Source organism: Nycticebus coucang, chromosome 12 (assembly GCF_027406575.1).
Source record: "Nycticebus coucang isolate mNycCou1 chromosome 12, mNycCou1.pri, whole genome shotgun sequence".
In the NCBI taxonomy this organism is placed as follows: Eukaryota; Metazoa; Chordata; class Mammalia; order Primates; family Lorisidae; genus Nycticebus; species Nycticebus coucang.
In genome coordinates, this window is record NC_069791.1 from 14,014,176 (window position 1) to 14,041,281 (window position 27,106).

General features: G+C 50.7%; 2 protein-coding genes across 17 annotated transcripts in view; one reads left to right on the forward strand and one right to left on the reverse strand.

Moving 5' to 3' along the window:
* Positions 1-5,196: 5,196 nt before the first annotated feature.
* LOC128562714 (keratin, type II cuticular Hb1-like) lies at positions 5,197-12,804 on the forward strand. The gene is made up of 9 exons (XM_053557933.1): positions 5,197-5,580; positions 7,338-7,546; positions 8,171-8,231; positions 9,118-9,213; positions 9,669-9,833; positions 10,097-10,222; positions 11,035-11,255; positions 11,454-11,485; positions 12,283-12,804. The coding sequence occupies exons 1-9, from the start codon at positions 5,197-5,199 to the stop codon at positions 12,456-12,458; spliced, it is 1,470 nt and encodes a 489-aa protein (XP_053413908.1). The 3' UTR covers positions 12,459-12,804.
* Positions 12,805-13,831: 1,027 nt separating this feature from the next.
* KRT7 (keratin 7) overlaps positions 13,832-27,106 on the reverse strand; it is a 58,581-nt gene continuing 45,306 nt past the window's right edge. For 8 of the 16 annotated variants that reach the window (XM_053557938.1, XM_053557937.1, XM_053557936.1 and 5 more), the window contains 10 exons: positions 25,560-25,771; positions 24,885-24,958; positions 24,502-24,643; positions 23,674-23,734; positions 22,501-22,596; positions 20,784-20,948; positions 19,588-19,713; positions 17,125-17,345; positions 14,515-14,549; positions 13,832-14,109 (listed from right to left, as the gene is read on the reverse strand). In XM_053557938.1, coding sequence (XP_053413913.1) covers positions 13,961-14,109; positions 14,515-14,549; positions 17,125-17,345; positions 19,588-19,713; positions 20,784-20,948; positions 22,501-22,596; positions 23,674-23,734; positions 24,502-24,643; positions 24,885-24,958; positions 25,560-25,771 — 1,281 coding nt within the window. In that variant the 3' untranslated portion in view covers positions 13,832-13,960. Of the gene's footprint in view, positions 14,110-14,514; positions 14,550-17,124; positions 17,346-19,587; positions 19,714-20,783; positions 20,949-21,071; positions 21,141-22,495; positions 22,597-23,673; positions 23,735-24,501; positions 24,644-24,884; positions 24,959-25,559; positions 25,772-27,106 lie in introns of those variants that run through there. The other 8 variants (XM_053557939.1, XM_053557949.1, XR_008373481.1 and 5 more) reach the window with 7 other exon arrangements.

The window sequence follows — 27,106 nt, forward strand, 5'->3', positions numbered from 1 at the left end:
ACTTCCTTATATTTACATGTCATGTAATTACTGATATCATTGGGTTACCCACTGTGCCTTCTGTTTTGTTTTACTTTGGTTTTTGTTTGTTCTCCGTGTGTCCTTTCCTGCCTTCATTTGTGTTAATCAAATGTTTTTTAATGTTTAATTTATTCTATTGGCTTTCTAGAAATACTTTGTTTTCTTTTTAGTGATTGCGCTGGAACTAACAATATGCATCCTTAATCTTTCGAGGTCTATTTAGAACCAATATTGCTACTATTTCAAATTGTCAAAGAAAACCTTTTTACTTCTCTCAAAGCCAGGGCCATGCCATGCACGTCTTCTTCCTCTCTCTTTATAGATTCGTTTCCCAGTTCTGATTTCACCGACAGTAGTCCCAGCGATCTGTTAGGGACACTGAATCCAATTCTCCTCTTCACAGGCCTAGGCTGTGAGCTCTGGCTTTGGGCCCTGTCCCCCGAGCACAGTAAGCTTTCTTTCCAGGCCTCCAATGACCAGCAGAAGCCCCCACCACACCAACTGGCTTCATCTACTCACAAACCTCTCTTGAATCATGCTTTCTTTTTTATCTTTCTTTTCTTATTTCAAAATATTAAGGGGACACAAATGTTTTTGTTACTTAGAAACCTTGTGTAATGCTTAAGTCAGGGCCTTTAGTGTGCCCATCACCAGAATAGTGTCCAATGTACCCAAATGGTAAGCTGTTACCCCTCCCTCCTTGTCCCTTCTTGTTTCGAATGTCCTTTACATCTTTGTGCCTGCGTGTGCCCATTATTCAGTCCCCAATGATTAGCAAGTACATGTGGTGTTTGCTTTTCCATTCCTGAGATAATTCACTTAGGATAATGGTCTCTAGTTCCATCCAAGTTGCTGCAAAAGACATTAATTCATTCCCTTTTATGGCTGAGTAGTACTCCAAGGTGGGTGTGTGGGTGTGTGTGTAACACATACACATTTGCTTTATCCACTTGTGAATTAATGGACACTTAGGGTGATTCCAGACCTTTGCAATTGTGAATTGTGCCATGACAAATAACTGGGTGCAGGTGTCTCTTTGATGAGATGACTTCCTTTGGGTAAATGCCCAGTATTGGAATTGCTGGATCAAATGGTAAATCTATATTTCAGGAATCTCAATACTATTTTCCATTGAGGCTGTACCAATTTGCAGTCCTATCGACAGTGTATAAGCATTCTTTTCTCTCTGCATATGTGCCAGCATCTATTGTTTTTTGCCCTATAACAATGGCCACACTGACAGGGGTGAATTGGTATTTCATTATGGTTTTAATTTGTATTTTCCTGATGATTAGTGATGTTAGTTAACCCTTTGTCTATCCTCTTTTGAAAAACTTTTGTTCATGTCTTTTGCCCTCTACCTAATAGGGTTGTTTGTGTTTTTCTTGCTAATTTGTTTGAGTTCTTCATAGATTCTGGATATTAGCTATTTATCAGATACACAGATTATAAATATTTTCTCCCTTTCTGTAGGCTATGTGCTGTGTAGAAGCTTTTTAACTTAGATTCCATTTATTTATTTTTGTTATTGCTGTACTTGTCTTTGGAATTTTAATTATAAATTCTTTTCCTGGGCCAATGTCTAGAAGAGTTTTTCCTACTTTTTTTCTATAATTTTTATTATTTCATGGCTTACATTTTAGTCTTATATTTATCTTGAATTAATTTTTTTTTGTAGAGACAGAGTCTCACTTTATCATCCTTGGTAGAGTGCTGTGGCATCACAGCTCACAGCAACCTCCAACTCCTGGGCTTAGGCGATTCTCTTGCCTCAGCCTCCTAAGTAGCTGGGACTACAGGTGCCCGCCACAACACCCAGCTATTTGTTGTTGTTCTTGTTGCAGTTTGGCAGGGGCCGGGTTTGAACTCGCCACCCTCAGTATATGGGGCTGGCGCCCTACCCACTGAGCCACAGGTACCGCCTATCTTGAATTAATTTTTGTATATGACAAGAGCTAGTGGTCCTGGTTCATTCTTCTGCATGTGGCTATCCTGTTATCCCAGCACCATTTATTGAACAAGGCTTCTTTTTTCTAGTTATGCTTTCATCTCCTTTGTCAAAGATCATTTTATTGTAAGTAGATGGTTTTATTTCTGGGTTCTCTGTTCTGTTCCATTAGTCTATGTCTCTGCTTTTATACTAGTGTCATGCTATTTTGGTTGCTAGAGCCTTGTAGTATAATTTGAAGTTAGGTAATATGATATCTGCAGATTTGTTCTTTTTGCTTAAGATTTCTGTGGCTATTTGGGCTTTTATTAAGCTTAGAATTATTTTTTCTAGATCTGTGCTATAACATTGGTATTTTTATGGGGATTGCACTGAATCTATAAATCACTTCAAGTAATATAGACATTTTAATAATGTTGATTCTACCAATCCATGCGCGTGGGATGTTTTTCCATTTGTTTGTGCCATCTATGACTTCTTTCATCAGTGTTTTGTACTTCTTATGGAGATTTTTCATTCCTAAGTATTTTATTAATATTTTCTTTGTAGCTATTATTACTGGTATTGAGTCCTTAATTTGACTCTCTTCTTGACTGTTATTAATATATAAAAATGATACTGACTTGCACACATTGACTTTGTAACCTGACACTGTCCTGAATTTATCAATTCTATGCATCTTTTGGTGAAGTCTTTGAGATTTTCTAGACATAAGATCTTATCATCAGTGAAAAGTAGTAGTCGGACTTCCTCTTTCCCAGTTCGGATGCCCCTTTACCTCTTTCTCTTGCCTGATTGCTCTGGCTAGGACCGTTGACTAGACGTGGTGACAGTGGGCAGCCTTTTCTTGTTCCAGTTCTTAGGGGGAATGCCTGCTTCCTGATAGGTGTTTCAGTAGAAGTTGGTTCTCTGCCTTGAACTAGTCCCTGGAACTCACTGAGAGGTGAAAAAGAGACATGACAACCAAGACATTAGCTTTTTTTTATTGGAAAACTAGTGTGTTAGAAATAAAAGGGGTAGGGAAATAATTTCTAGAAAATCCATCTGAGAATGGAGACTTCCTCTTCTCATAGAAAGATCTGTACAGAAGTATGTCCTTGATTATATCTGAAATTTCTCATGCTTCAGCCTATTTCTCTCCCCATCATCACCCTGCCCCCAACCTGAGTTCCAAGAATAATAAAAAGGCCACCAGGAACCATGTTTCCCAGAGCCTGGGTCAGAGATTAGTATTAACATTTCAGAGGACCACTGTGGTCTAGATGTAAAGCCTTTCAATCCCATCCCCTTCAGGTTGTATGTTTAGCAAGTACAACTCAGTGTGCAGCTCTTCTGTCTCTCTGGATTTTAAATGCAGTTAATTATATGTGTAGACAAAGACTAATTAATATCCTCATTGATTGTGATAGCACAGAAAGCTGCTCTATCCACCCACCAAAACTTAGAAAGGGGTCCAACCAAGAAGAATCATGTAAATATCTCCATATGTCTGATTTAAATCATCCATGCTCCAGGGTGAGTCCATTTCCTCTTATGAAGGCGACATGAAGGGAAGACCTCTCCAATACCCCTATTCTGAAAGAAAAAGGAGTAGAAATACCTAATTTTGAAGCCTGGTGACTCCATCTGAAGCTGAGGGTAAATGCGCAAGACACTGTGGAGCTGGGCTCTGTCTTCTACAGGAAACAGGACTGAGGCAGGCCTTAGACTGCTGCAAACAGACCAAGGCTTGATCAAGGGAATCCAAGCCCCCAAGAGTGTGGGAAAGACAGCAAAGGGGACAATGGAGCACTCCCTGGAAATAAGATGCAAGACAGGGATGGCTGTGATGACCTCTGGAGTTCCAAGATTTAATTACTATTTGCACAATAACTCATATTTAATTTAAAAGCAAAGGAAGCTACGGGTGATTTGCATGCTTCTCTTTCATGCTGACTGCTGAGTGTACACTCTGGTTTCCTCTGCCAATAATTGTACACATAATTAACCTCCTTTATGATGGGTTATGGCCATCTACAGTTAGTGGCCATGACCCAGCATCAGTTGAGAGAGAGGCTTTGAATCAGACTGATTTCTCTAAAACCCCAGAGCCAAGCAGTCTGTGCCCCTGCCTCCAACTCAACTCTCCATCAGCCCCTGAAGACTCAGACCTATGGAGAGACCAGTGAGAAGAAGAGCTGGGAAATCTCCTCAAATTCTAACTCCACCCCTGTAGGGAACCTTCTGTGTATGAACTTAGTCACTGGACCTCTCACCTTCCTAATCTGGTAAACAGGCACTATAATGCCAACCTCAGAAGGAAGCTCTGGGTGTTAGATGAAATCATGTAGCATAAAAAGCCTTCAGCACAGTACTAGGCACATTGTGGACACTGCATAAATACAGCTCCCTTGCTCCCCCACAAGGAGAGCAGAGAAGGGTACAGGAAGCAATTGCTCACTGGGAGTGGGAGAAGGAGGTTAGACACTTACTAGAAGAGGAGATATGAGTTGAGTTCTGAGAAAGAGAGGAGAAAGTTTTGGCCCAAAGGAGCACAGGATGAATGACAAACTAATAACAATAGAATAAATAAATAAACAGACATTTATGGGGCTCATTTAAGTGCTAGTTAGGGCCCTAAATGTTTCTGGTCCATTATCTCATTAGATCCTCCCAGCAACTCTCAGATTATTGTCCCAATTAATATCCCTATTTTGCGTGTAAGGGGAACTGAAGCTCAGAAAGGTTATTCACGCATCCAAGGTCACGACGTGAACCTGGAGGACTGAGTTCAGAGGCCCCTCCCTACGTTCACACACTCAGCACTTGCCCCCCACACAGAAAACAAGACCAAGGCCTCCCAGATTTCAGGGTGTGGGTACGAAGCTGGACCCAAGTGAGGGCCGGATGCGCCCACCGCCCCACCTTGGGACAGAGCTAGTGATCCAGCGGTTCCCTGGGCCAGTCCTGGCAGAGGAGCACCGGGGCTCCGCCCGCGGCTCAGGACCCGCAAAGCTGACCAGGCTCTTCCCAGCCCTATAAAGCGCGGGCGGGAGGCGAACGCCGTTTTATGGAGTCGGCCAGGCGGCCCGGCTCGCTTTGATTCCCGCCTCTCGAGGTGCAAGAGCCGAGCCCTCCAAGCTCGTAAACGCCGGGGCCGCGAGCTCCCTCCCTGGGTCAGCGGGCGGCCATATAAGTCGCGGCGCGGGTTCGGGGGGCCAGCCTGCCGCTGTCCGAGCCGCCGCGCCATGTCCTGCCTCTCTTCTCGCCCGGGCGCCCCCTGTGGGGTCCGCGCCTTCAGCTGCGTCTCAGCCTGCGGGCCCCGGCCCGGCCGCTGCTGCATCTCCGCCGCCCCCTACCGCGGCATCTCCTGCTACCGCGGCCTCCCCGGGGGCTTCGGCAGCCACAGCGTCTGCGGGAGCTTCCGCGCTGGCTCCTGCGGTCGCAGCTTCGGGTACCGCTCAGGCGGCGTGTGCGGGCCCAGCCCACCCTGCATCACCACCGTGTCGGTCAACGAGACCCTCCTCACGCCCCTCAACCTGGAGATTGACCCCAACGCCCAGTGCGTCAAGCACGAGGAGAAGGAGCAGATCAAGTGCCTCAACAGCAGGTTTGCCGCCTTCATCGACAAGGTGGGTGCCTGGATCACGCCCTTCCTGAAGGAGGAGGTCCTGGGATGGAATTCCCAGGCCAGTCTCTCTAGAAATGGGGAATGGAGACCGCTGACCTTTTATATGATAATCTTAGGGTGTGCAGACTCACAGTATTAAATACCATTGAAACACATAATGAAAAAAAATCATCTCCTTTCATGCCATGTTCAATTCTTAAGATTAGGTGAAGAAAATCTCATTGGGTGCTAATGTCTTTAGCATCTCTCTAATGCTTGGTTCCTTCCCACCATTAAGAAAGAGTGCAAGCGGAGGGTTCAGACCTGTCGAGGACAATAGTTTCAGCGAGAATTTAATGTGTGCCTAGTGATACTTGCTTTACAACTCTGCTGGTAACTTGAAGTAAATATTAGGTGAATCCATTTATAGATAAATCATGCAGTATACAAAATGGCAAAATGCTGAAGTCAGCCTGTGAATCACTGCCACCACCAACCAAGTGCTTTGATATCTACAGAGAAAAAGGAGGCAGGACTAGGGCAAGGGGCCCACCCAAGGGCCTGCACAGAGTGGGTGTCAGGGCAGAGTAGGATTCCATGCCTGGGCCCTCTCCAGCTCTCCAGCCCTGGGCTAGAAAGTCCAGAGCTTGGGACCCCAGCTGTCTCACTGCCTCCAACAGGGTCTTGTCCACCTTGGCAGGCACTGAACCCTGGAAAGGTGGCCAAGGACAGCAATATGGAGTGGCCCCTGGCCCGGGGGCAGGTGGCCTGGACTCCACACCCAGTTCCTCCACTGGACAGTGACTTCCCCTCTCCATCCCAGGCTTCTTCCCACCAAGGCTGTGTGTGGTACAGTGAGCAATCTGGCTGTGACTTTGAAAGGGAACATGAGAGGCCAAGGGAGCCATGAGACCCTGTGAGCCAAGGCCCCCTAAAATTATGCCATATATATTACCAGCAGTCTCCATTCCCCACTTCTGGAAGTTCCAACCTGAGAATTCCGAGCTGCACTCATGGAGGTGGATGAAAAGTATCCTGGGGCTAAAAGACAGGGGAACATCTCATTTCTAGCTAAAATGTGTGAGAAATGGAAAACTAGAGGCCAAGTGGCCTAGTTTTGTTTGTCGATATCCTTTCTGGCTACTCTTTCTCTCCAGTTTCAGAAATTCCCTTGAAAAGCTTGAACACCTCACATCCCTACAGTCCTCACACTCCCTGCTTCCCAAAACCTTCCCCTGTTCACATTACCTGCCTGGCTCCTCGCTGGTGAGAGCCCAGCCTCCTTGATCTCCCCAGGTGGGCAACCCTTCCCATCTTCATCATCCAATCAACTACTCAGCCAGTCCCAGGCTGGCCACTGAGGACACCAATCAACAAGACATGGACCCTGCCCTGAGGAAGCTCAAAGTGAAAGCTTTTCTTCCTATTCTATTCCTCTACATTCCTTTCCTCCAGGAAGCCTTCATTGACTGTCATTATCCGCTACCCCTACCTGTCTTCTCTAGCCCAGAAATAACCCGAAACAGCCCACATGCCTCTCAGTTTCTTGCTCATCCCATCCAGGTCCACTTGGACTGACCCTCACTCCTGCAATAAGCAATTATAAAACAAGGATTCTCTAGGTGCATCCTCAGGCCAGTACAGGCCAGCAGGGGCCAGGAGGTCCACTCCTTGCCTCCGTACATCTCGCTGTTACTTCTCTCTTAACTCTGGCCATTTTCCAAGGAGAGCTGGGGATATCGGCTCCTCCCACCAACTTTTCTCCCACCTCCACACCAGGTGCGCTTCCTGGAGCAGCAGAACAAGCTGCTGGAGACCAAGTGGCAGTTCTACCAGAACCGCCAGTGCTGTGAGAGCAACCTGGAGCCCCTGTTTGAGGGCTACGTGGAGACGCTGAGGCGGGAGGCCGAGTGTGTGGAGGCCGACAGTGGGAGGCTAGCAGCAGAGCTCAACCACGTGCAGGAGGTGCTGGAGGGCTACAAGAAGAAGTGAGTGCAATGGCAGGAAGGTTTGGAGAAACTAAATGAGATTGAGTCAAAGCAGGATAGACTTAGATTAGATCACAAAAGGAACTTCCCAATAGGAAGAAGACAGTGACAATGAGCCTGTGGGGGAGGAATATTTTTTCTGGACTGAAAGTTTAAACATTGGAGAGATTCTAAGCTGCTCCAGCTAACTCATCATTATGCATTTATTTCATTAATTCATCAAACATTTATTGAGCATCTACCGAATGTTCTAGATGCTATGTTAGGCCCTGAGTGGGGAAAAAGTAAGAAATTGAGGAGGCGAGGAAAGAAGGGGTACCAGAACTAGGGCAGGGCTCCTGTCCCCACAGGGAGTTACAGTTCAGAAGCAAAGAGGAGGCTTTTGAAAATGTGCAAGGAACCCACCCTGCCATCATGAAGGACAGTCCCTGAAACAGGAAGAGTTTTGGGTGATGGGTGTCAGTTTGAATACCTCAGAGAAAGGGAGGGATACAGTCCCTTCTAGCCCAACACTTTTTGATGTCATGACCACCTCCAAAAGATCCAACTCATGGAATATATTTGTCTGGGCCCTCATTCTCTTTTCTTCTCCCCGAATCTGAGACTTGAGTGCTTTGTTCCCAGGTATGAAGAAGAGGTGACGCTGAGGGCCACTGCTGAGAACGAATTTGTAGTGCTAAAGAAGGTGAGTGGCCCCAGAATACTTGTCCACTAACTCAGAACCAAAGGCAGAGATAGAAGGGAATTCTCTGTAATTCTGAGAGGCTGGAAGACTTCCTAAAATCACGTGGTCCATCTTCTTCCCTATTTCCCTATTCCTTTCCCCAAATCCCCCACTGCTCCCTGGGCAGCCTCTGACAGCACAGTATGCTGCCTGCTGCAAACAAGGCAATATTCTTCCCCATCCAAAGTTGCTCCCATCTGGCCCTTGGCTTCACTTCCTTCAGCCCCATGCCGGCACAGAGGGGACATTCAATAAACTTTGTGAATGCTAGGGAATGGCTACATCCTCAGGCCAGCAATAGTCAGAGACACTGGAATGAAGAGTAATCATTACTCCTCACCTCTCAGACTTGACTCTGCACAAGTGACTGTCACTGGACCCTTCTAACACCTCAGTGTGAGGAAGGCAGGGGTTATTGGGAGGAAATGAAGCACAGAGGTGAAGGGGCTTGCTCTGGTCACACTGGCTTAGAAGGGACAGAGTTGATCCCTATGCCTTCTTCTGACCATGGATCTAGATTTCCTTCCATGAAATTCCAGAGTGGAGAAGGGTGGGGCATCATTAGAATGGACCCATTTTACACCAGATCCTAAGTTTTGGTGATAGTGCAAAATATGGATTCTAGAAGAGTCATCTCAGTGGGTACAGAGAAAGTCCTAGAAACCGCTCTCCTTTACCCAAATGTGTCACCCCACTAACAGCATAGAGGGCTCACCACACCATGACAGCAGGCACTGGGAAAAGCATCTTAGGAGGCTTTCCAGGGTGCCCTCCCTGTGGGAAAAAAAAAATAAGAAAGCTCTGTGTTGTCTCCCCAGTGAGACCTGTACCATCTTCTCTTCTTTAGGACGTGGACTGTGCCTACCTGCGCAAATCAGATCTGGAGGCCAATGTGGAGGCCCTGACCCAGGAGATTGACTTCCTGAGGCGGCTGTATGAGGAGGTGAGGGGCCCCAGAGCAGTGGGGCAGCAAGAAGGATGCTGAGTTAGACATTGGAAAGCACTTGTCACCATTTCAGCTGCTGAACCCCCTGGTGGGGCAGTGGGGAGTACAGAGCAGAGTTGAAAGATCCAAGGCAGGTTTACTGTGAGAAGGTGAAAAGGTGTAGCTAGACTTGTCATCTGCCATGCAGAGGGGCAGTTATCACAAGTTGGTGAACTCTGGTCCTAGACCCAAAGGTTTGAGTTGGAGACCTCAGACATGGACCCTCTTACCTCTTCCTGTCAGCGTCCAGACTCTGACCTCAGGAGCATTGAGAAGGGCTAGGGCTGATGGGGAAGATGCAATTCGGAGAGTGTTGGAGGAGTGTGGGAAGGGGATAGGGAATGACTATGGGAGGGTGGGCTGCTGAGAGTGGGGCTCTGGGTAAGAAGCTCTTACCACTTCCTGTCTTACAGGAGATCCGCGTTCTCCACGCCCACATCTCAGACACCTCAGTTGTCGTCAAGATGGACAACAGCCGGGACTTGAACATGGACTGCGTCATTGCTGAGATTAAGGCTCAATACGACGATATTGCCAGCCGTAGCCGGGCCGAGGCCGAGTCCTGGTACCGCAGCAAGGTGAGTGGCACAGGACACCTGTCTCCTAGACATGGCAGTGGAAGGGATGCAAAGTGTCTATTAGAAAAGGCTTCTTCAGTCCGGGGACTCTGATCCCAGGGATGGTAAGACAAGGGCTGCCTCCATGAGGTTGGGGTGGCAAGGCGGGACTGCCACGTGTGGTTGCACAGGCTGAGCACTGCACAACCTGCACAATCACCCTGGTGTCCTGAATGGATGGCATGTCCCGTCCTGAGCCTCATGAGCGTCTCTGCTTCCCCCAGTGTGAGGAGATGAAGGCCACGGTGATCAGGCACGGGGAGACCCTGCGCCGCACCAAGGAGGAGATCAACGAGCTGAACCGCATGATCCAGAGGCTGACGGCCGAGGTGGAGAACGCCAAGTGCCAGGTACAGGAGTCCAGCCCACCTCTCAGTGTAGGAAGAGAATAATGTTAGCCTACAGCAGAGGGATTTAAGTTAGACACCTTGACAATGTGTGGTAAAAAGGCAAACCTCAAACATCAGGGCAGTCTCCTGCATGGAACATGTTCTCCATTCATGATGAATGGAGGCAGGGGAACAGTACGGAGAGAAATGAGGTGGCAAGGGCTTTCCTGGTCCCAGAGGCAGATTCAGGCAGAAGAAATAGCACTGGTCTAAAGGACAGAAAACCTGGGCTCTCAAACCTGCCCTGCCATTAGCTCACCGTGTGATTCGGGAAAGCCACTTAACCTCTGTGACCCAAAATTCTACATCAGTGATCACAGGCTCAGATATCAAGATAGTGCCAAGTACAGGAGCCTGGCCACTCCTCAGTGTGGAAGAGAATGGGGTTAGCCTGCAGCAGAGGGATTAAGTTAGACACCTTGCCAGTGTGAGGCAGCCTGCACCCAAGGCACATAGCAGTAAGGACTATGGCAAACTGGAAGGCACAAAGGGGAGAGCTCAGCATATCCAACGAGGCAGGTCATGCCAAAATGCAGATCCAGAGTCACCAGATGCTCCGATTTTTCAAAAGAAGCCATGAATCTGGATCTTATATTAAATTTCTGAAATTGAAGACACTGCACTGACATTCCCTGGGAGGATTAATTTGCAACCCCTGACCTAACAAATGGATAGGACCTCTTCCTCCACTGCCAGTCAATGTTCAGTGGAAACCTGGCCTCTGACTCTGAATTCAGAACAAGGACTCTTAATAACTCTCTCCTGCTTCCCAGAACTCCAAGCTGGAGGCTGCCGTGACCCAGTCTGAGCAGCAGGGCGAGGCGGCCCTCAGTGACGCCCGCTGCAAGCTGGCAAGTCTGGAAGAGGCCCTGCAGAAGGCCAAGCAGGACATGGCCTGCCTGCTCAAGGAGTACCAGGAGGTGATGAACTCCAAGCTGGGCCTGGACATCGAGATCGCCACCTACAGGCGCCTGCTGGAGGGCGAGGAGCAGAGGTGAGGACCGCATGTGTGCGGAGGAGGTCTTCTCCACCTTCCCAGGGTCATGCTGCAGCTCTTGCTGCAGAGCTGGGAGCATGCCATTTACCGCTAAGGTGCATTGATATTACTTAGGGGCAGGAATTTAGTAGATTAACAGATTTCATCAGTTTTGCTCCCTAAAACTAATTTTAGTCTCTTTGCTCTTCCCACAAGGTTGTGTGAAGGCGTTGGTGCTGTAAATGTCTGTAAGTAATCTGTATTGTGAGTTCTGAAATAAGGGTATAGGGTTCTGGGCAGGAAAATTTTTTCATAAAGCATCAGATAATTAATATTGTAGGCTTGTGGACCATGTAGTCTGTGTGCAACGCCAAAGCAGCCATGGCTATAGGTAACACACAAACAAATAGGTATAGCTGGGTTCCAATAAAACTTTATTTATAAAACAGGAAGCCAGTCTGTGGCCATAGTCTGCAGACCCTAAACGGAAAGAAGAGTGGTAACATAAGTAGCTATAGTCATGTGCCATACAAGGACATTTAGAAAGACTGACCAAATGTAGGACAGTGGTTCCATAGGATTATGTCATGTTTTTATTGTACCTTTTCTGTGTTTAACTATGTTCAGTTACATGAATACTGCCATGTGTCACAGTTGCCTGTAGTATTCAGCACAGTGACATGCTTTATAGGTATGTAGCCTAGGAGCACAGGCCATGCCCTACAGCCTAGGTGTGCGGTGGGCTCTACCATCTAGGTCTAAGCACACCTTGTAAGGTTCACATAAGGATGAATTCTCCTAATGGGTCCCCTTGTCAAGAGATGGGTGACTGCATTTTTGCTTATGGAAAGGGCTTGGGCTAACAGTGTATGGAGGTTGCTTGAGGTCAACCTGCAGGAGGGTGTGCCCAGGAGCGCGGGTGTTTGAGCGCAGAGCCAGTAGAAACCAAGGGGAGAAGCTCTGAGCAAGAGCAGAGGGTTCTGGCCAGCAAGCAGGGGCAGCGGACGCGACCTCACAGGAACTGAGCCCTGTCCTCCTCCCCCAGGTGTCAGCAGCTCCCGAGGTGGGGTTGTGTGCGGGGACCTCTGCGTGTCGGGCTCCCGGCCTGTGACCGGCAGCGTCTGCAGCGCCCCCTGCACCGGGAACCTGACGGTGAGCACCGGGATGTGCGCGCCCTGCGGCCAGCCCTGTGGCAGCGGCCGGTCAGTGCGGTTCGCATAGTGCCCGAACAGGTGAAAACGCCCCCTCGGACTAGCCCGCCACCTCCTCTGCCTTGATGGGAGGAGGAAGGTTTTCAGGAACCAGCTGCCCACCTTACCATCTTGCACCCTCCACCCACTTCCCCAGGGGAGGCTGGGCCCCTTGCTAGCAGCTCTCCCTCCTCCAAGTATCTTCACAGCCCTAGGACAAAGGCCCAACCCCCGGCTGCTCTGGAGGCTTGGATGCCTATGGCTTCTGAGGGCTGGATGATCCCTTCGGTATGGACTTGCTGTGTGGGGCCTCCCCTGCCTCTACACCCAGGATGGTGACAGGCTCCCTCTCCCTCTGCTGGGTTTCTGTGTTTCCAATAAAGCTCACTCTCATCCACACAAAGCTCCCTGAGAATGTTTCCTTTGTCCTGCCCCCTTCGCCTTCCCACCTAGGTTTCAGCTGTCAGGGGCCAACAGAGGACCCATCCTCAGTCATGGAAGGAGGGAGGGCTGTCTCCAGGTACCTGCCCCTGCCCTGCCCTGCACACACTGCTTCCTGACCAGCACAGAGGCTGGGCTGGCAGCCCCAAACACAGAGGGTCCCCTTGCCTCCCAGTACTCATGAATGCACTGCTGCCAGTAAGGGACAGATTTCCCCCTGCACAAGCCTTGACGCAAAACACACACACAGACTCTATGTCAGACACCATGATGTCTAAAGGCCCCTCTCGAGCATGGCCCTGACACATAGAGATCTTCCTGCCCTCTCCCCGACTCTCATGGGTCCAGATACATTACCCACCCTCTGCCAAAGATCCAGGCACAGACCCTGGACCTGGGGCCTACACCCTAGGATGCCTCCCTCACATATACACACAGCCCTCCTCCCACCCCGCGCACCACAGAACCCAAGATGCAGAGAGTCCCTGCAGGGCCCTAGGGCCTGGCCTGACCACACATCTGGCAAGCCCAGCACCAGGAAGGGCTGAGGGCACTGGCATGAGAGTTGGCTGGGGCACCCGAAACCCAGGCCTGCGGCAGCTGGATGTTGTGGCCTTCTCACCACAAGAGGAATGTGCTCTCTCTGCTGCACAGGCATGGGGGGAGGGGTGTGAATAGCCTTTCCACCCCACTTGGCAGGGGAAGACTCTGCTGCCCACTTGCTTACAGAGCCTGAATTTCCCATTGCCCTTTCTGGGCTTCCTCTGGAGCACTGGGAGGTGTCTGAGCTGTCTACTTAGAGTCCAGTTCCTTAGAGCTGCTGCCCTCCTCCCCATGTGCTTTCCTAGCCTTCTGCACAAGAGCCTTCCTAGTCATCAAGGCAGGCCCTGCCTCTCTAGTCCCCTGTCTTCCCCACCCCCTTCGCTGCCAGCCTAATGAAGCCAGAAGATCACATGCCAGGCATAGGGGTCAGGCCTCAAAGAGGCAGCTTTATTGTAAGGTATTCTGATATCATTTTTCAGACTGTTGTGAGACCTGGCAAAGGAGGCAGGGATGGGGGTCTCCCTGTGACTGTGGGCAGGGGAATGAGACTCAGTTGCGGGCACTCTTGCGGCCAATGGATGGAGTCCTGATGGAAAAGGCCTGCAGGGCCCTGGGCCCGGCACTGCTGGAGAAGCTCAGGGCATTGGTGCCCATGGTTCCTCCGAAGGTCAGCATGCTGCTGCCACCAATGGTCGTGGCTAGGAAAGAGGGAGGAGGTCTTCTGTCAGTGTGAGGACCCCCCCCACCAGCGACTTCATCCCTTTACCCACCCCCACCCTCCTCCTCAGCTTCTCCCTCCCTCCCCCCACACCTTCCTACCTCACTCCCCTCCACCGCCCTCCACAGGCCAACCCAAAAGCAGCTTCTGACAGTGGGAGGGGCCACTCCTCAGGGGCTCCCTGCTCCACCCTGCCCTCCCGCACTGCCTTCCAGGGCCATTGAGCTGGGCCAGATGTGTGATCCAGGGGACTGGCCAGAAGCTGTGACGGGAAGGAGGCTCCTGTCCACCAGCAGGACCCTGGGCCCAGTCTGCCATTCTCCAGACCCAGCCTTTTCTGGACAGAGCAGGAGATGCTTCCTGGGGGCTACAACCAAGAACTTACCAATGTTCACAGCTCCTACTCCATCTCCAGTCAACCTGGGGGCAGAGGGCAGACCTGTGAGAGCAGCTCTTCCCTCAGTGCTGAAGGGAAACACTCCCATGCGCCCCTCCTTCCAGGCCCAAGCAGGATCCCCAGACTTCCAGCCAGGCAGCCCTGCTGCATGTTGAGCCAGAGGAGGGAGGGAGAAGAGGGTACACCTTGGCCCCTCCTACCTACTGGCTACATGCCTCAAGCAATGTCTCAGAGCCTCCATTTCCTACCCATAAATTGAGCCTAAACACAGGACCAAGGGCATACTTAGGCTTGTGTGTAGGGTTAGATCACACAATTTGCCCAAAGCCCTCACCCGTCATAAAATCCTAAACGTGTCTGTTCCCTATTGATACTTGCATCTCCAACCCTAGCATGAAGCCTGCTTTAAATGTGCTGCAATATTAGTGAACTGTTGACAGATTAAACAGGACTCCCTGGGGGGAGGGGTGAAATAGGTTTGCAGTGGAAATTAAAAATCCACCTTAGACAGCTGGGTATGTTTGCTTTGTGACTCACAGCCCCATTGTCACCAGGCTCTTAGACTGGGAGATCAGTTTGCTTTGCAGGGAGAAGTAGCTCACTTTGGTAGAGGTAGCCTCTGCTGGGCTCCCTTCACTACCTCTTCCCAGCCCCAAGCCTGGGAAGGGAGCAGAACAAACACAATGACAGGAGAGGGCTTGCTGGAATCTTCCAGGGACCTTGTTCAAATGACCCCTGCAAGTCCTGGGAGTTGCTGGCTCTGCTGGGACAGGAGGAATAGCCAGGTTGCAATCAGGCAGTAGCTCTAGGAGCTTCTCGTACAATAGCTAAGGAGCTCAGAAGGAAGAGCCCTGAATATCCAAGATGCTAGTGATTTGTGTGACTTTTCTTTTCTCATTCTAAATAAATATTAACTTTTGCATCAATTTTTTTATTTGCAAATTTGCATTTGTAAAGAAAGCCCCTAATTTGTATGAGTCTCTGGGCCACAACTCCTAGATCTGCCCCTGGGAAGGGCTAAGGGGCTAAAGCAATGTTTTTCAACCTTTTTTATCTCACGGCACACTTGAACCTACAGTTAAACTTCCATATTGATCAAAAAAAAAAAAGAGTAAAGAAAAAAAGATGCACTCACTGTGCTTTGAACTTCTTTTGAAAATAAGTTCATTAATGATTTTTTAAAAGTTTTCGTGGCACACTGGTTGAAAATCACTGAGTTACGGGATAAAAGCAAAGTAGCCATCTCCATGTCCCCTCAGGGGTACAGAGAGGATGGTATCCACTCAGGGAACCAGGATCTAAGCCTGATAATAGCAATGTGGATGACATTAGGCTCTCAGAAAGGGATGTCTCCCACTTGCTGTGTAACCTTGAGCATACCAATAACCATCTCTGAGCTTCAGTCCCCTCACCTGTTCATGAGAGGAGGCTGGATCAGGTCCCACTCTAAGGGGCCCCAGCTTGATTTCTAAGAGAACAAAAGGTCCAGGATATGGGTTTCAGAGAAAGCAGGCCGCCCCATGAGAGAGGAGGAAGCAGAGGGAATTATCTTGGGCAGAGCTTCCCTATGGCCAGATCAGCTTCTCTCTTCCCCTCTCCCCAGAGACCTTTGCTATTCACTCTTCTTCCCACAAGGAAGACTGGACACCAGCCCCAGGTGGATGGACCAACTTCAGGGACATATGTCCATGTCCTCTGCCTTCCCACATCCAAACCCCCTACCCTGGCACCCTTCATTCCCCAACTCCTTCCTCTCTGCTCCAGGCCTCTCTCCCCAACCCTTCAGGAATAATGCTTAGAAAAGAAAAAGTTGTTTTATAAACTCAGTGTGACATAAATGCAAGTTGAGGGTCTCTATGGGCTTCTTTTACAGATGTTTTGTGTCTACTCAACAGATCAGCAACCTCCCTGAGGGTCCACACGGCTGCTTCTCACCTTCTCCAAATCCTAATGTTACCCTAAGGTACAAATCTACATGAATCAATCGACCCATAACGTGAGCATGAAGGCCCAACTTCACAGAGGCACCATGTTGTTCATGAAGAATTCTCTATCAGACTACTCACTAATCCACCCCAGCCTACACTCTGACCACAGGTGAGTACACAAACATCTCCGCGGATAGAGAAAATAATCCTCGGAGTCTACCACAGTCAGTCAATCCACATGACGTAGCACTTAGTTATGTAGTAAGAAGTGTCACTTCTTGGTGTCATGGAAGATGCTTAGACAAGGAATCAGCACACCTGGACTGCACACTGGCCCTGTCCCCTCACTTCCTAAAACTAAACCATAGCTTCCCCTCTGCATACTAGGGAATCAGCATCTGACCCGATTTCCTGAACGTATTCAGAGGATCAAGTAAGATAACCCTGCTAATAGCCACACTCACAAAGAGGCTTCCCACTGAGCTTTATACTATAAGAGGCCTTTCCTTCTGGAAGGTCATCTCCTTAGGGGCAAAGAAACGGGTATCAGCTCTGCCTTCCCTTCACCCCCCGGCTCCAGTGCTCTACAGAGGAGGGACACACGGGAAGCTTGCAAACAGGTGAATATCAAGCCCCAGAAGGATTCCTCCCCTGATTTCCCCATCCTCACCTCTGCTCCTCCCCCTCCAGCAGCTTGCGATAGGTGGCGATCTCGATGTCCAGGGCTATCTTGACATTCATCAGCTCCTGGTACTCACGAAGCTGCCGGGCCATGTCCTGCTTGGTCTGGCGCAGAGCAGCCTCCAGCTCCTGCTGCTTGGCACGAGCATCATTGAGGGCCTGTTCCCCATGCTCCTCGGCCTCAGCAACGGCAGCCTCCAACTTGGCAAACTGTGGGCAGTAGTGGAGCTGTGAGCTGGGTGGGGAGGGGGCAGAGCTCACCAGCCACTGCCCTCCTACCTACCTATCTCACAGCAAACACCAGAGCAACTTGCTTAAGTTAGCTTCATGAGTACCACTTTCTCCCCAAAGCACCAGGGACTCCCAAGGGTTTAAATACATAGGTTTGGGGTATCCAGTGCTACTAGCTCCCACTTCCAGATCTGCCACTGAATAGCTAGCTTCATGACCTTGAATGAATCAACCCTTCTAAGCCAAAGCCTCCTCTTTTCTGAAAAAGCAATGATCACCTCATCTACCTAAGAGGGATATTGGAGGATGAAATGAGATAAACACAAGAGGTCCTTGGCACACTGTCTAGCACAGAGCAAGTATTTAATAAATGCCATTGTAATTATTATTAATAAATGCTGTTATGGTTTTCAAGTCCCCAGTCACCCCATCCCCTAACTGGAGGAGCACCAAGATTATGGGATTTTAACTGAGTCCCCAAATGTCCAGCAGCTGACAAGGACCAGAAACCATCTTTAAAAGAGGAACCATTTGGGAAAAGTGTCAGAACAGAGGGGTTTAGATCAGATAGACCCTACCTACTATGTACCCCCAGATGCCATGGGATGTATGATCCACAGCCCACCGGTTTGGTCAGGGATGGCCTAGTCCTGATGGGCCTGTATCTGCCTTGAGCAGCTGCCACTTCCTGCCTTGCCTTAGAGTTCCCTCTGCCTTGGGCTCCTCCCACACCACCAGAAGCCTGTGCAGTCCCAAGCTTCACTGATTTGGCTCAGAGGGCTGCCACCCGGCCCTTAGCCAGGGATCCTCCTCCTCCCTTCTCACCAACCCCTCTGTCCTCAGATCTCCTAGCAGGGCCTGACCACTGTCCAGGCACCCTGCCCTACCACACTAGTGCCTGCTAGGCCAAGGCCATCCCTGCTGCCTCTGGAGACATCACAGTGGCAGCAGACTCTAGGGCCTGGATCTGCCCTGTTGTGTGAGTAGACAGCCTGACTTGGTGGAGGGTTTGGGAAACCACCCATTCACTATTCTATGCCTCCCCTCCTGGCCTGGCAGCTGGGCCACCTTTTTTTTTTTTTTTTTTAAGAGACAGAGTCTCACTTTCGTCCTCAGTAGAGGCGACAGCTCTGCATGTGGGCTAGGAGGCCACCTCTGCCTGTCCATAAATAGGCCTGCAGGGCTCCAATGGGAGGATATCTCTGGGGAAATCACCCCCATTTCAGCCTCCACCCTCAGCTAATATGGAAATCAGCCTTGTGAAGTTGCTGTGTACATCACCTTCCCTCCCTCCCCACCGCTCAGGCTGAGCTGCTCATCCATGTCTATCGCTCAGCCAAGGCTTGGAGACCCTCCATCATCAACACCCCCAACTCTGGCTTCTAGCAAAGCATCTTCCCAATTAGCTTCTTATCTGAGCCCTGTGCTCCGCCATGAGCCAGGTGCTAAGAGAGAAGAGCAGTGAACCAGACAGACACAGTCCCTGCTTCCAGGCATCTGTCATATTCCTGTGGAGACAGGAACAATCAATAACTGAATTAGTAAGACAAACTTGCAGAGAGTAATAGGTGATTCAAAGAACTTCAGATAGGCTGCTGGTACAGTAGCTGGGTGCCTGAGGAAGACATCTATAGAAAGGGGTCTTTGGTCCTATTCCCCAGGCATGAGAAGGGACAACCGTGGTTAGAGCTGTGAGAACCACATTCCAGGGGGAGGGAATACCAAGTGCAGAGGCCCTGAAGCATGACCATGCCTGGCAAATGCAAGGCACAGGAAGCAGGAGAGCAGGGCCCAACAGAAAGACGGGAGTCACAGAAAGGAAGGCAGAGTGGGAAGGGGCCGAGTGAGCCATGGCAAGGTCTTCCCAGTGAACTGTTAGCTCCCAGGCACCGTGCATGGCACCCAGGGTTAGGTACAAGCAGAATGCTCAGTACCAATGTGGTAACTAACGGTGGCTCTCCTCCAGCCAGCCAGCCAGCCTGGGGCTCCTTCCATAGACTCTGTACCCATCCAGACTCTTCTCCTCCTCTCAGCCTGTGCCAGGACTAGCCAAGAGCACTCCATCCTGGAGCTACCACAAATGGGCCTGAGACTGGAGCTGTACCAGCCCTGGCCCAGTGAGGGCAGAGCTGTTTCTGTCCCCTCCAGTCTCCTGTTCCGGAGCTTGGCCACCCTTCACATGCCCCAAGGAGCAGGAACCAGGAGGAGGGCTGGTTCCCACCTGGTTCTTGGTGTTGTCAATCTCAGCTTGCAGCCTCTGGATGGCCCGGTTCAACTCTGCAATCTCCTTCTGGATGTTCCGCAGGTCGTCCCCATGTTTCCCAGCCTGGGCCTGGAGGGCCTCAAACTGGAAGGGCCATAGAGAAAGGTATGGCAGAGGGTGTGTAATGATTATAGGCTATGTGTCCCTCTCCCCATCCAAGGAAGGGCCCTCCCAGCTTATGTTTCCAGAGGATAATCTGACCCCAGCAATCATTGCCTAATGCCAAGGGGCCAGATTGTTGGAAGCAGGATAAGGAAGGAGTTTAGCCACTTCCGAGAGGACAGAGAAGACAGGGAATGTGCCGCATGGCCATACCCACTAACCCTGGGGCTCTTCCTACTCCCTAGGACTTGATGCCCTCGTGCTAGAGAACCACTGGAAGTCTGAGATCCTCACCTATTCAACAAGCAGCACCACCCATCTCACAGATGAGGACAGTGAGTCTCAGACAAGGGAAAGCACTATCCAGGGACCATACAGCAAATCAATGACAGAACAAGGGTATGAACCCAGGTCTCCTTGTTGGCATACCTGTACCCTTACCCATGCACTGTGGATGGCTCCTACCTCCATGTTGCTTCTAATCCTCGCCTCAGGCTCCTCCTCCAGGAACGCTGGTTTGCCCCAGCTCTCCCCCTGTTCCCTCAGCACCTGAGTCTGTCCTGCCTCTATAAAATATGTGTCATGATTTAGCCTCCCAGCTTTGGGACACTAAGATCAGGATCCTGCCCTTCCATCCATTAGCTGTGTGGAGTTAGGTACGTTATTTAGCCTCTCTGTGCCTCAGTTTCCTCATCTATAAAATGGGGATAATAATAGTGCCTACCTAATAGAGCTGTTATATAGATTATAAGAGTCAATACAGGTAAAACATTTGAAAATTACATGGCATTATGTAAGTATTTGCCAACCTTTAGCTATTATAATTATTAATCCACGTCTATTTCCTCTGCCATCCTCCTATCAGTGTGGAATCTTCCATGGGCCAGGGATCTGGCCTTTACATCTTCCCAGAGTACCACAGACTTAATCACTGGTATCTGCCAGAACAGTAGGACCCCAGGCCCTAAAGGTTTGAGACAAGTTGAAGAGTAAGAGAAGCTGCCCCAAAGGACCCTGGTGGGGGAGGACATATGTCCCCAGTGGCAGCACACCTTGGTCTGGTAACAGGCCTCAGCCTCAGCCCGGCTGCGGTCAGCAATCTCCTCGTACTGGACACGGACCTCAGCGATGATGCCGTCCAGGTCCAGGGAGCGGCTGTTGTCCATGGACAGGACCACAGACGTGTCCGAGATCTGGGACTGCAGCTCTGTCAGCTCCTATAGAAACCCAACAGAATGTCAGGACCAGGGGCATGACCCATGCCTCTGCCCAGGAAAGAGAAAGAAAGGAAAGTCTGGAGTGGCCAAGTCAGTAGTGAGGGACCCAGACCCAGCACTTACCATACAGTTCATTCTGCCCACCCCTGGCTCCCTGAAGAGCTCATCAGCAATGTCTCAAATAGCATTCTGCTAGGAATTAAGGGGATGAAGAAAGTGACAGTGTGGGGAGCTATCATGGCTTCTTACTGTGCGATGCCTATGGGGCATGAGCTCTCTTGAGAAGGCCCTGATAGGGGGCAGGAGAAATAATCATGTTCCACCCTGTAATGGATTCTCTGCAGCCTTTGACCTGATGATGTGGCTGTACTTGTTGACAGGGAAGTATGTCTGTGATATGCCATTGCATGAAAAAAGATTCAATTCTGTTTTTATTAAAAATACATATTTTTATATCTGCATGTGTATATATGCCCAGAAAAGATCTGGAAAGGTAGATATAAAGATGGTAATAGTAGGTACAAGGGATCTACTTTATGGTTAATTTAAATTTCCGGATTTTTTGCAATGAGTATGTATTAGTTTCACAATGAGAAGGAAACAATTTTATAATGACACATCTAAATGTGTGTGTGTGTACAAAGTTGGACAATTAAGTTCATGAACTCGTCCTAGGAGAAGTGCACACACCTCATTGCTGAATGTCACTGTGGTCACCTTGAAGGTGCTCCCCTTGGGAAGCTATGCATTGATGCCAACACCTAGTCCTTATTCTAGGATGAGTTCATGAACTTAATTGTCCAACCTTGTACAACAACAGCTCTAATGGTCATTCCAGACAAAGAGTTCCAAAATTGCTTTGAAGAGATCTAATAACTGATCTGTATTTAGCCTCACATGCTAATTGTGCCCCGGGCCAGCCTCTGCCCAATGATTAGCCAGCCTATCTTCTGCCTTAGGCCAGAGATTCCCACTGATGAGAGTAGAAGGGTTTTAAATCCTTGTGAGGAAAGAGATCTGGAAGTCTGGGCAGGAAAAAGTGAGGAGGACAGGAGGAGAAGGAAAGGGTAGCAGAGGTACGGTAAACTCTCAGGCACTCCGGTCTTTCTCCATACGGGTTCCCCTGTGTACTCCACCTGGCCCACCTTTGAACTTAGTCACAGCCTGGGGTCCCCTGAGATCCTTCCAGTTCCTTTCTGTCTCACTCAATTAATACTGCTTCCTTAGAAACAGAGCAGCTACGCCGTGTCTCCCCAAGGCCAATACAGACTGACCTTACTCTCAGCTCTCCCTGAACCCCTAGTGCAGTGGTTCTCAACCTTCCTAATGCTGCAACTCTTTAATGTAGTTCCTGTGGGTCACAACCCACAGGTTGAAAACCACTACCCTAGCCCATCATGAATTCCTGAGTTTAGAAAGGATGAACAGGATAAATGCTCCCATGCCCCCAACAGATGCTCAGACTGCCCAGAGCCAGGTGGGGTGGGGGTGAATGAATCAGATGGCTCCCTCGTTAGGAGAGTAGGATGTCCCACACCCCCAAGGACCTCACTGTCTCATTGAGAGTCTTCAGGAAGTTGATCTCATCATTCAGAGCATCCACCTTGGCCTCCAATTCCACCTTGTTCATGTAGGCAGCATCCACATCCTGGTGATAGAAGCAGGGCGGGGCAGAGGGACATCATGTCCTCAGTACAGGGACATTTAGTAGAGCTGGGAGCAGGCCAGCCCTGTCCAACCCACAGGGCTAAACAACCTGCCCACCAGGTGTCTGACAAAGCATGGCAGGAAGCTTAGCCTCCCCTTGACCTTCCAGGCTGTTTGGGGCATCATCTCCAATCATCTCCGGGTTCCCAAAGCAGACTGGAGTCCCAAGCTAGCACTCAACCAGATCCTAACCACTCAGATGGCTCAAACATTCCAGCTACCCCTGTGACCAGGAACAAATCACTTCAACTCTGAGCCTCAACTTCCCATCAGTCAGTAGCCAAGCACAAAGTCATTCAGGTTCCCATACACCCTCCTAGAGATGGAAAATCTCCAACCTATGTGTTTATCTTGCAGCATAGGTGACTCTGATGCAGTGGGCCTCAGATGCCACCCCAGGTCAAAATTATGTCTAGGCCTCTTCCAGCCCCACTTTCCTGGGGTTAAACTCCTGGAGGCTAGAGCTCACTTTTACTTAATCCCTGAGTGTCCAAGGGCCAGAGCCCAGCACTCTGGGACAAGTTGCACTTCTGGAACACTGAGCCTGAGTGTGTGTTGAATCAGAATCTCAAAGAACATTAGTTCAACGCCCTCTAAGATTCTGCTAAGGCCTTCCAACCTCTGCTTGCAAATCTCCAGGGATAGAGAGCTACCTTCACATTTATTCAGCATTTCAGGTCAGCCATGTACCACCTTTGGCTGTGATGAAATGTTCTGACCTCAACGAGCACTTCTTTATTCAGGAAATCTCTCTAACCTCTGTCCTTTGGTCTTGCATCTAAAAGGCCTGGAAACAAGTTCAGACATTCCCACACATGCACCCACATGACAGGCTGTGTGGTAAGGGCCTGGCTTCCAGACCTCTCCCTCTCCAAGCCATCTCCCCCTTCTTGAGCAAGCCAGGCAGACGTTGGCCACAGGTCCCTATGTGCTGCTCAGTTGAGAGGCCCTCTGGTCCCTTCTTGTCCAATATGTTTTCAGACAAGCCCTCCCTCCTCAGCCCATCTGTCCCCCTCACCTTCTTCAGCACCACAAACTCATTCTCAGCAGCCGTGCGACAGTTAATTTCATCTTCATACCTGCAGTAGCAGAGGGGGCGTGGTGTTGGCGCTGCTTTGCCTCCATCTCCCCATAGGCAGGTGTGAAATCTACTCTGACAGGTGTCAGAGCTGCAAAACCCAATCTCCCTCACTTCCTAATGGCCATTCTGGGGCTTGAGTCTTGACATTGGGATGGGAGGTGGGGTGGTCAGTGGCTGGCTGGACACGCAGGAAACATGTGAAAGCAAAAAAGTAACAGCCATGCTTGTGGGCTGCTTTGTGTGGAGCCTGCACTGCTCTGTGCTTCCCAGGCATAAAGTCATTTCCTCCTCATAACAACTCTATAACGATGGCAGCAGAGAGGGAGCAGAGTCACTGATCTGTTCAATGGCAAAGCTCAGACTTAAACCCTGGCAGCTGACTTCAGTCTGTGACTTAACCACCACCTAATCCCCCACCCCTCAAGAGGTGAAGAAGGGGTTTGAAAGGGAGAAACCCAGTGGAATCAGGACAAGGGACACCTAAAGTCCTGGAAGAACACCTCGGCCCCCCATACCTACCCTAGGAAGAGGCCTAGCCTAATGTTTACCTGAGGACTCAAAAAAGGAATGTCAGAATCAAGAGCTTAGCAGTGCCCTGGAGCTGCTGAGAGCAGCGAGAACAGCTCTGGAAGCAACAGGATGCTCAGCCAGGCCAAGCCCCGCAGGAGCCCAGACTCAGGTGGGAGACGTCTACATCCCCAAAGCCATACTCCCTCAAAACTTAAGGAGCTGTGGAAACCCCTGCAAGGCTGCCTATCCACCCACCTTGGTGCTGCCCAAATAGCCAGACTGGTGTTCCTGCAGCCACTGTCCACAGGCTCCTCTCCCGCCCTCCTGGCCCCTTCTAGCCTCTTCTCCAGCCCCCACCTGGAGCTCACTCTGATTTCTCCAGAAGGCACTCTGAACCCTTTGGGGTAGAGAGAGGATGCATGCACTCACAGAGTCCCTGGCAACAGGGGCAGGCTGGCCCCAGGCCTTCCCTGCACTGAACCTGTCTAGTCCCACCTCCTGTGGGATTAGTCCTATTGACTTTCCCCCCGGGCTGGGGGTGGGGGTGCCCCTCAGAGACCTGTTCATTTTCCTCCAGTCAGAGCCAGTGTTCCCACTCTTGCTCAGTCATGCAGCCACTGGTAAAGGACAGAACTCACTTGTTACCCCCATCCTACTGCTACTGGGCAGATGTGCCAAGGTGGGACCCAGCCCAAGCTCTGGCCTTTGGCTCCTGTTCAATGAGAAAAGAGCTCAGCGGGCACCTCAGAGGCCTGTCTGCAAAGGCCCACCTTCTCGGCCCTCCTCACAGCCTCCTTTCTGGCTCCTGCCCTGACCAGGCCATCCCTCAGCCTCTGCACCCCGCCCCATTGCTCATGGTAGACACTTCCCTCCTTGGTTCATTCCTTCTCCTCCTGAGAGTCAGGGACCTAAAATTCAAAATCCTAGCACTCACAGTGACCTGCTATGTGATCTCAACCATGTCCCTGAACCTCTCTGGTCTCCTACTTCTCACCTGAGCAAAAAGGAGCCATTCTAGAATGATCTGTGAGGGTTACACAAGTTCCAAAGCACTCCTGTCATGAGATCCCTTCTGCCCCCCTCCCATGGGGCATTGGTCAGGCACTCAAAGGGAACAGTGCAGGTCAGGGGCAGGCTGAGATACCGCACTGGGACTGAGTCAGGAGACAAGGCCAGAGTCATGGAAACTGCCCCAGGTACAAACTGGGGAGTGAGGCAGGAAAAGTGCTGATAAAGCAGGGCACTTGCAGAGGGCCAGCTGATGAGTGGCACACTGGCACAGGGGCCCTGGTGGGTCACACAGGGACCATTACTTATTCTTGAAGTTGTCCACCACATCCTGCATGCTCTGAAGCTCCACCTCCAGGCGGCCCCCATCCACCTGCAGCACCTCCAGCTGCCCCCGCAGGCCTGCGATCTGGGCCTCAAACACACGTGGGAGGCGGCTGCCTTTGGCAGACTTCTGCTCCTGCAGCAGAGCCCACTTGGTCTCCAGCAGCTTGTTCTGCTGTTCCAGGAACCGCACCTAGAAGGGGCGAGGAGGAGGAAGCTCAGAGTGTGCCACCCACAGCAGGACAGGAAGGTCTTGAGCCACCCAGCGGTGCCCATGTGCCCCCTGGCTGTGCCCCCTCGCCCCCTCAGACTCTGTGTCCAATGTCTTCCAGTGGCATCCAGAGAGCAGGTGTGCCTGGCTCACTGATGTGCTTGGGTCTTGGCAAACATGCTCTAGGGTCTCTTCCCCAGTCCCTCTCTGTCTCTTCCCGTTGCTGGATCCTGGGGCTGATGGGGCCTCCCCCTCCCTTTACACTAGGACCCCTTCTTGCCCTTCCTCAGTATCCTCTCTCTCTTCCCTTTATCTCCAGCAAAACCTTGGGAAAGGGCATCACAGTCAACCCAAAGTAAAATGAACACCTACCACGTGTCCAGCCCTGGGAATGCCCTCAAGGAGCACCTAGAGTGACTGAGGCGGGGGAGGCAGGAGAAGCCTCCTCAAATCCAGCGCCTCAGGGCACCAGGACTTGGAGGCTGCAGACAGTAAGACGTGTAGCTCAACATCAGGGAGGAGCCTGGGCCTGGGGCAACCTGGGGAGGCCTCAGCAGAATCTGAAGGACACACCTGGCTAAATGGCACAGGAAAGGACAACACGGGGAGCAGTAGATGGCAAACTTGGTCTAAGCCTGAGGAGGGGGCTGGCCAGAGGGGCCCAGCAGGGCCAGCCCTTATTACTGGCATTGCCCCCACTCCTCCCCTCCCTAGAAGGACCCATGTGGGCAGAAGTAGACAGCTCCTGGCTGTCTAGCCCCTTCTCAGGGCCCTACAGTGCCATTTCTTGTCACCAACTGGGCTATCTCCAGGGCAGGTATAACCTCTCCTCCTATCACCAAAGGGAAGCTGAGGACCAGGCAGATGACCTCCCTCCCTCCTTCCCTTTATACGCAGCATCTGCTCCAACATCTTCAGCATCTGAAGGAGCTAGTCACTCATCCTCACTCCACAGGGCTCCCTCTCCAGGAACAGGGCCCAGAGAGAGGAGAACTCCTGAAACTCCCAAGCCTGATACCAGTGACAAAACTGGCTCAAGAGCCCCAGCAGACTCGCAGACACAGCCAGCTAGGGCAGCCCTGCAGAACCTTGGCACATTCTGGGAGGAAGGCAGGGCCCAGGGGGCAGCTTGCTGGAAGAGAGGGCTTGGAGACCCAGGGGGACAAAATAGCAACAGCAGCTAATGGGGAGGAGGAAGGCCTCTGAGGAGGTGGTGTCCCAGTCGGAGTCCTGCCAGTCCTCCCAGCGCCTGGCCTGCTTGCAGGCTGAGCTGGTTAGGGTGGCCAGTGTGGCCTGCAGCAAGGCTCACGCGTTCTG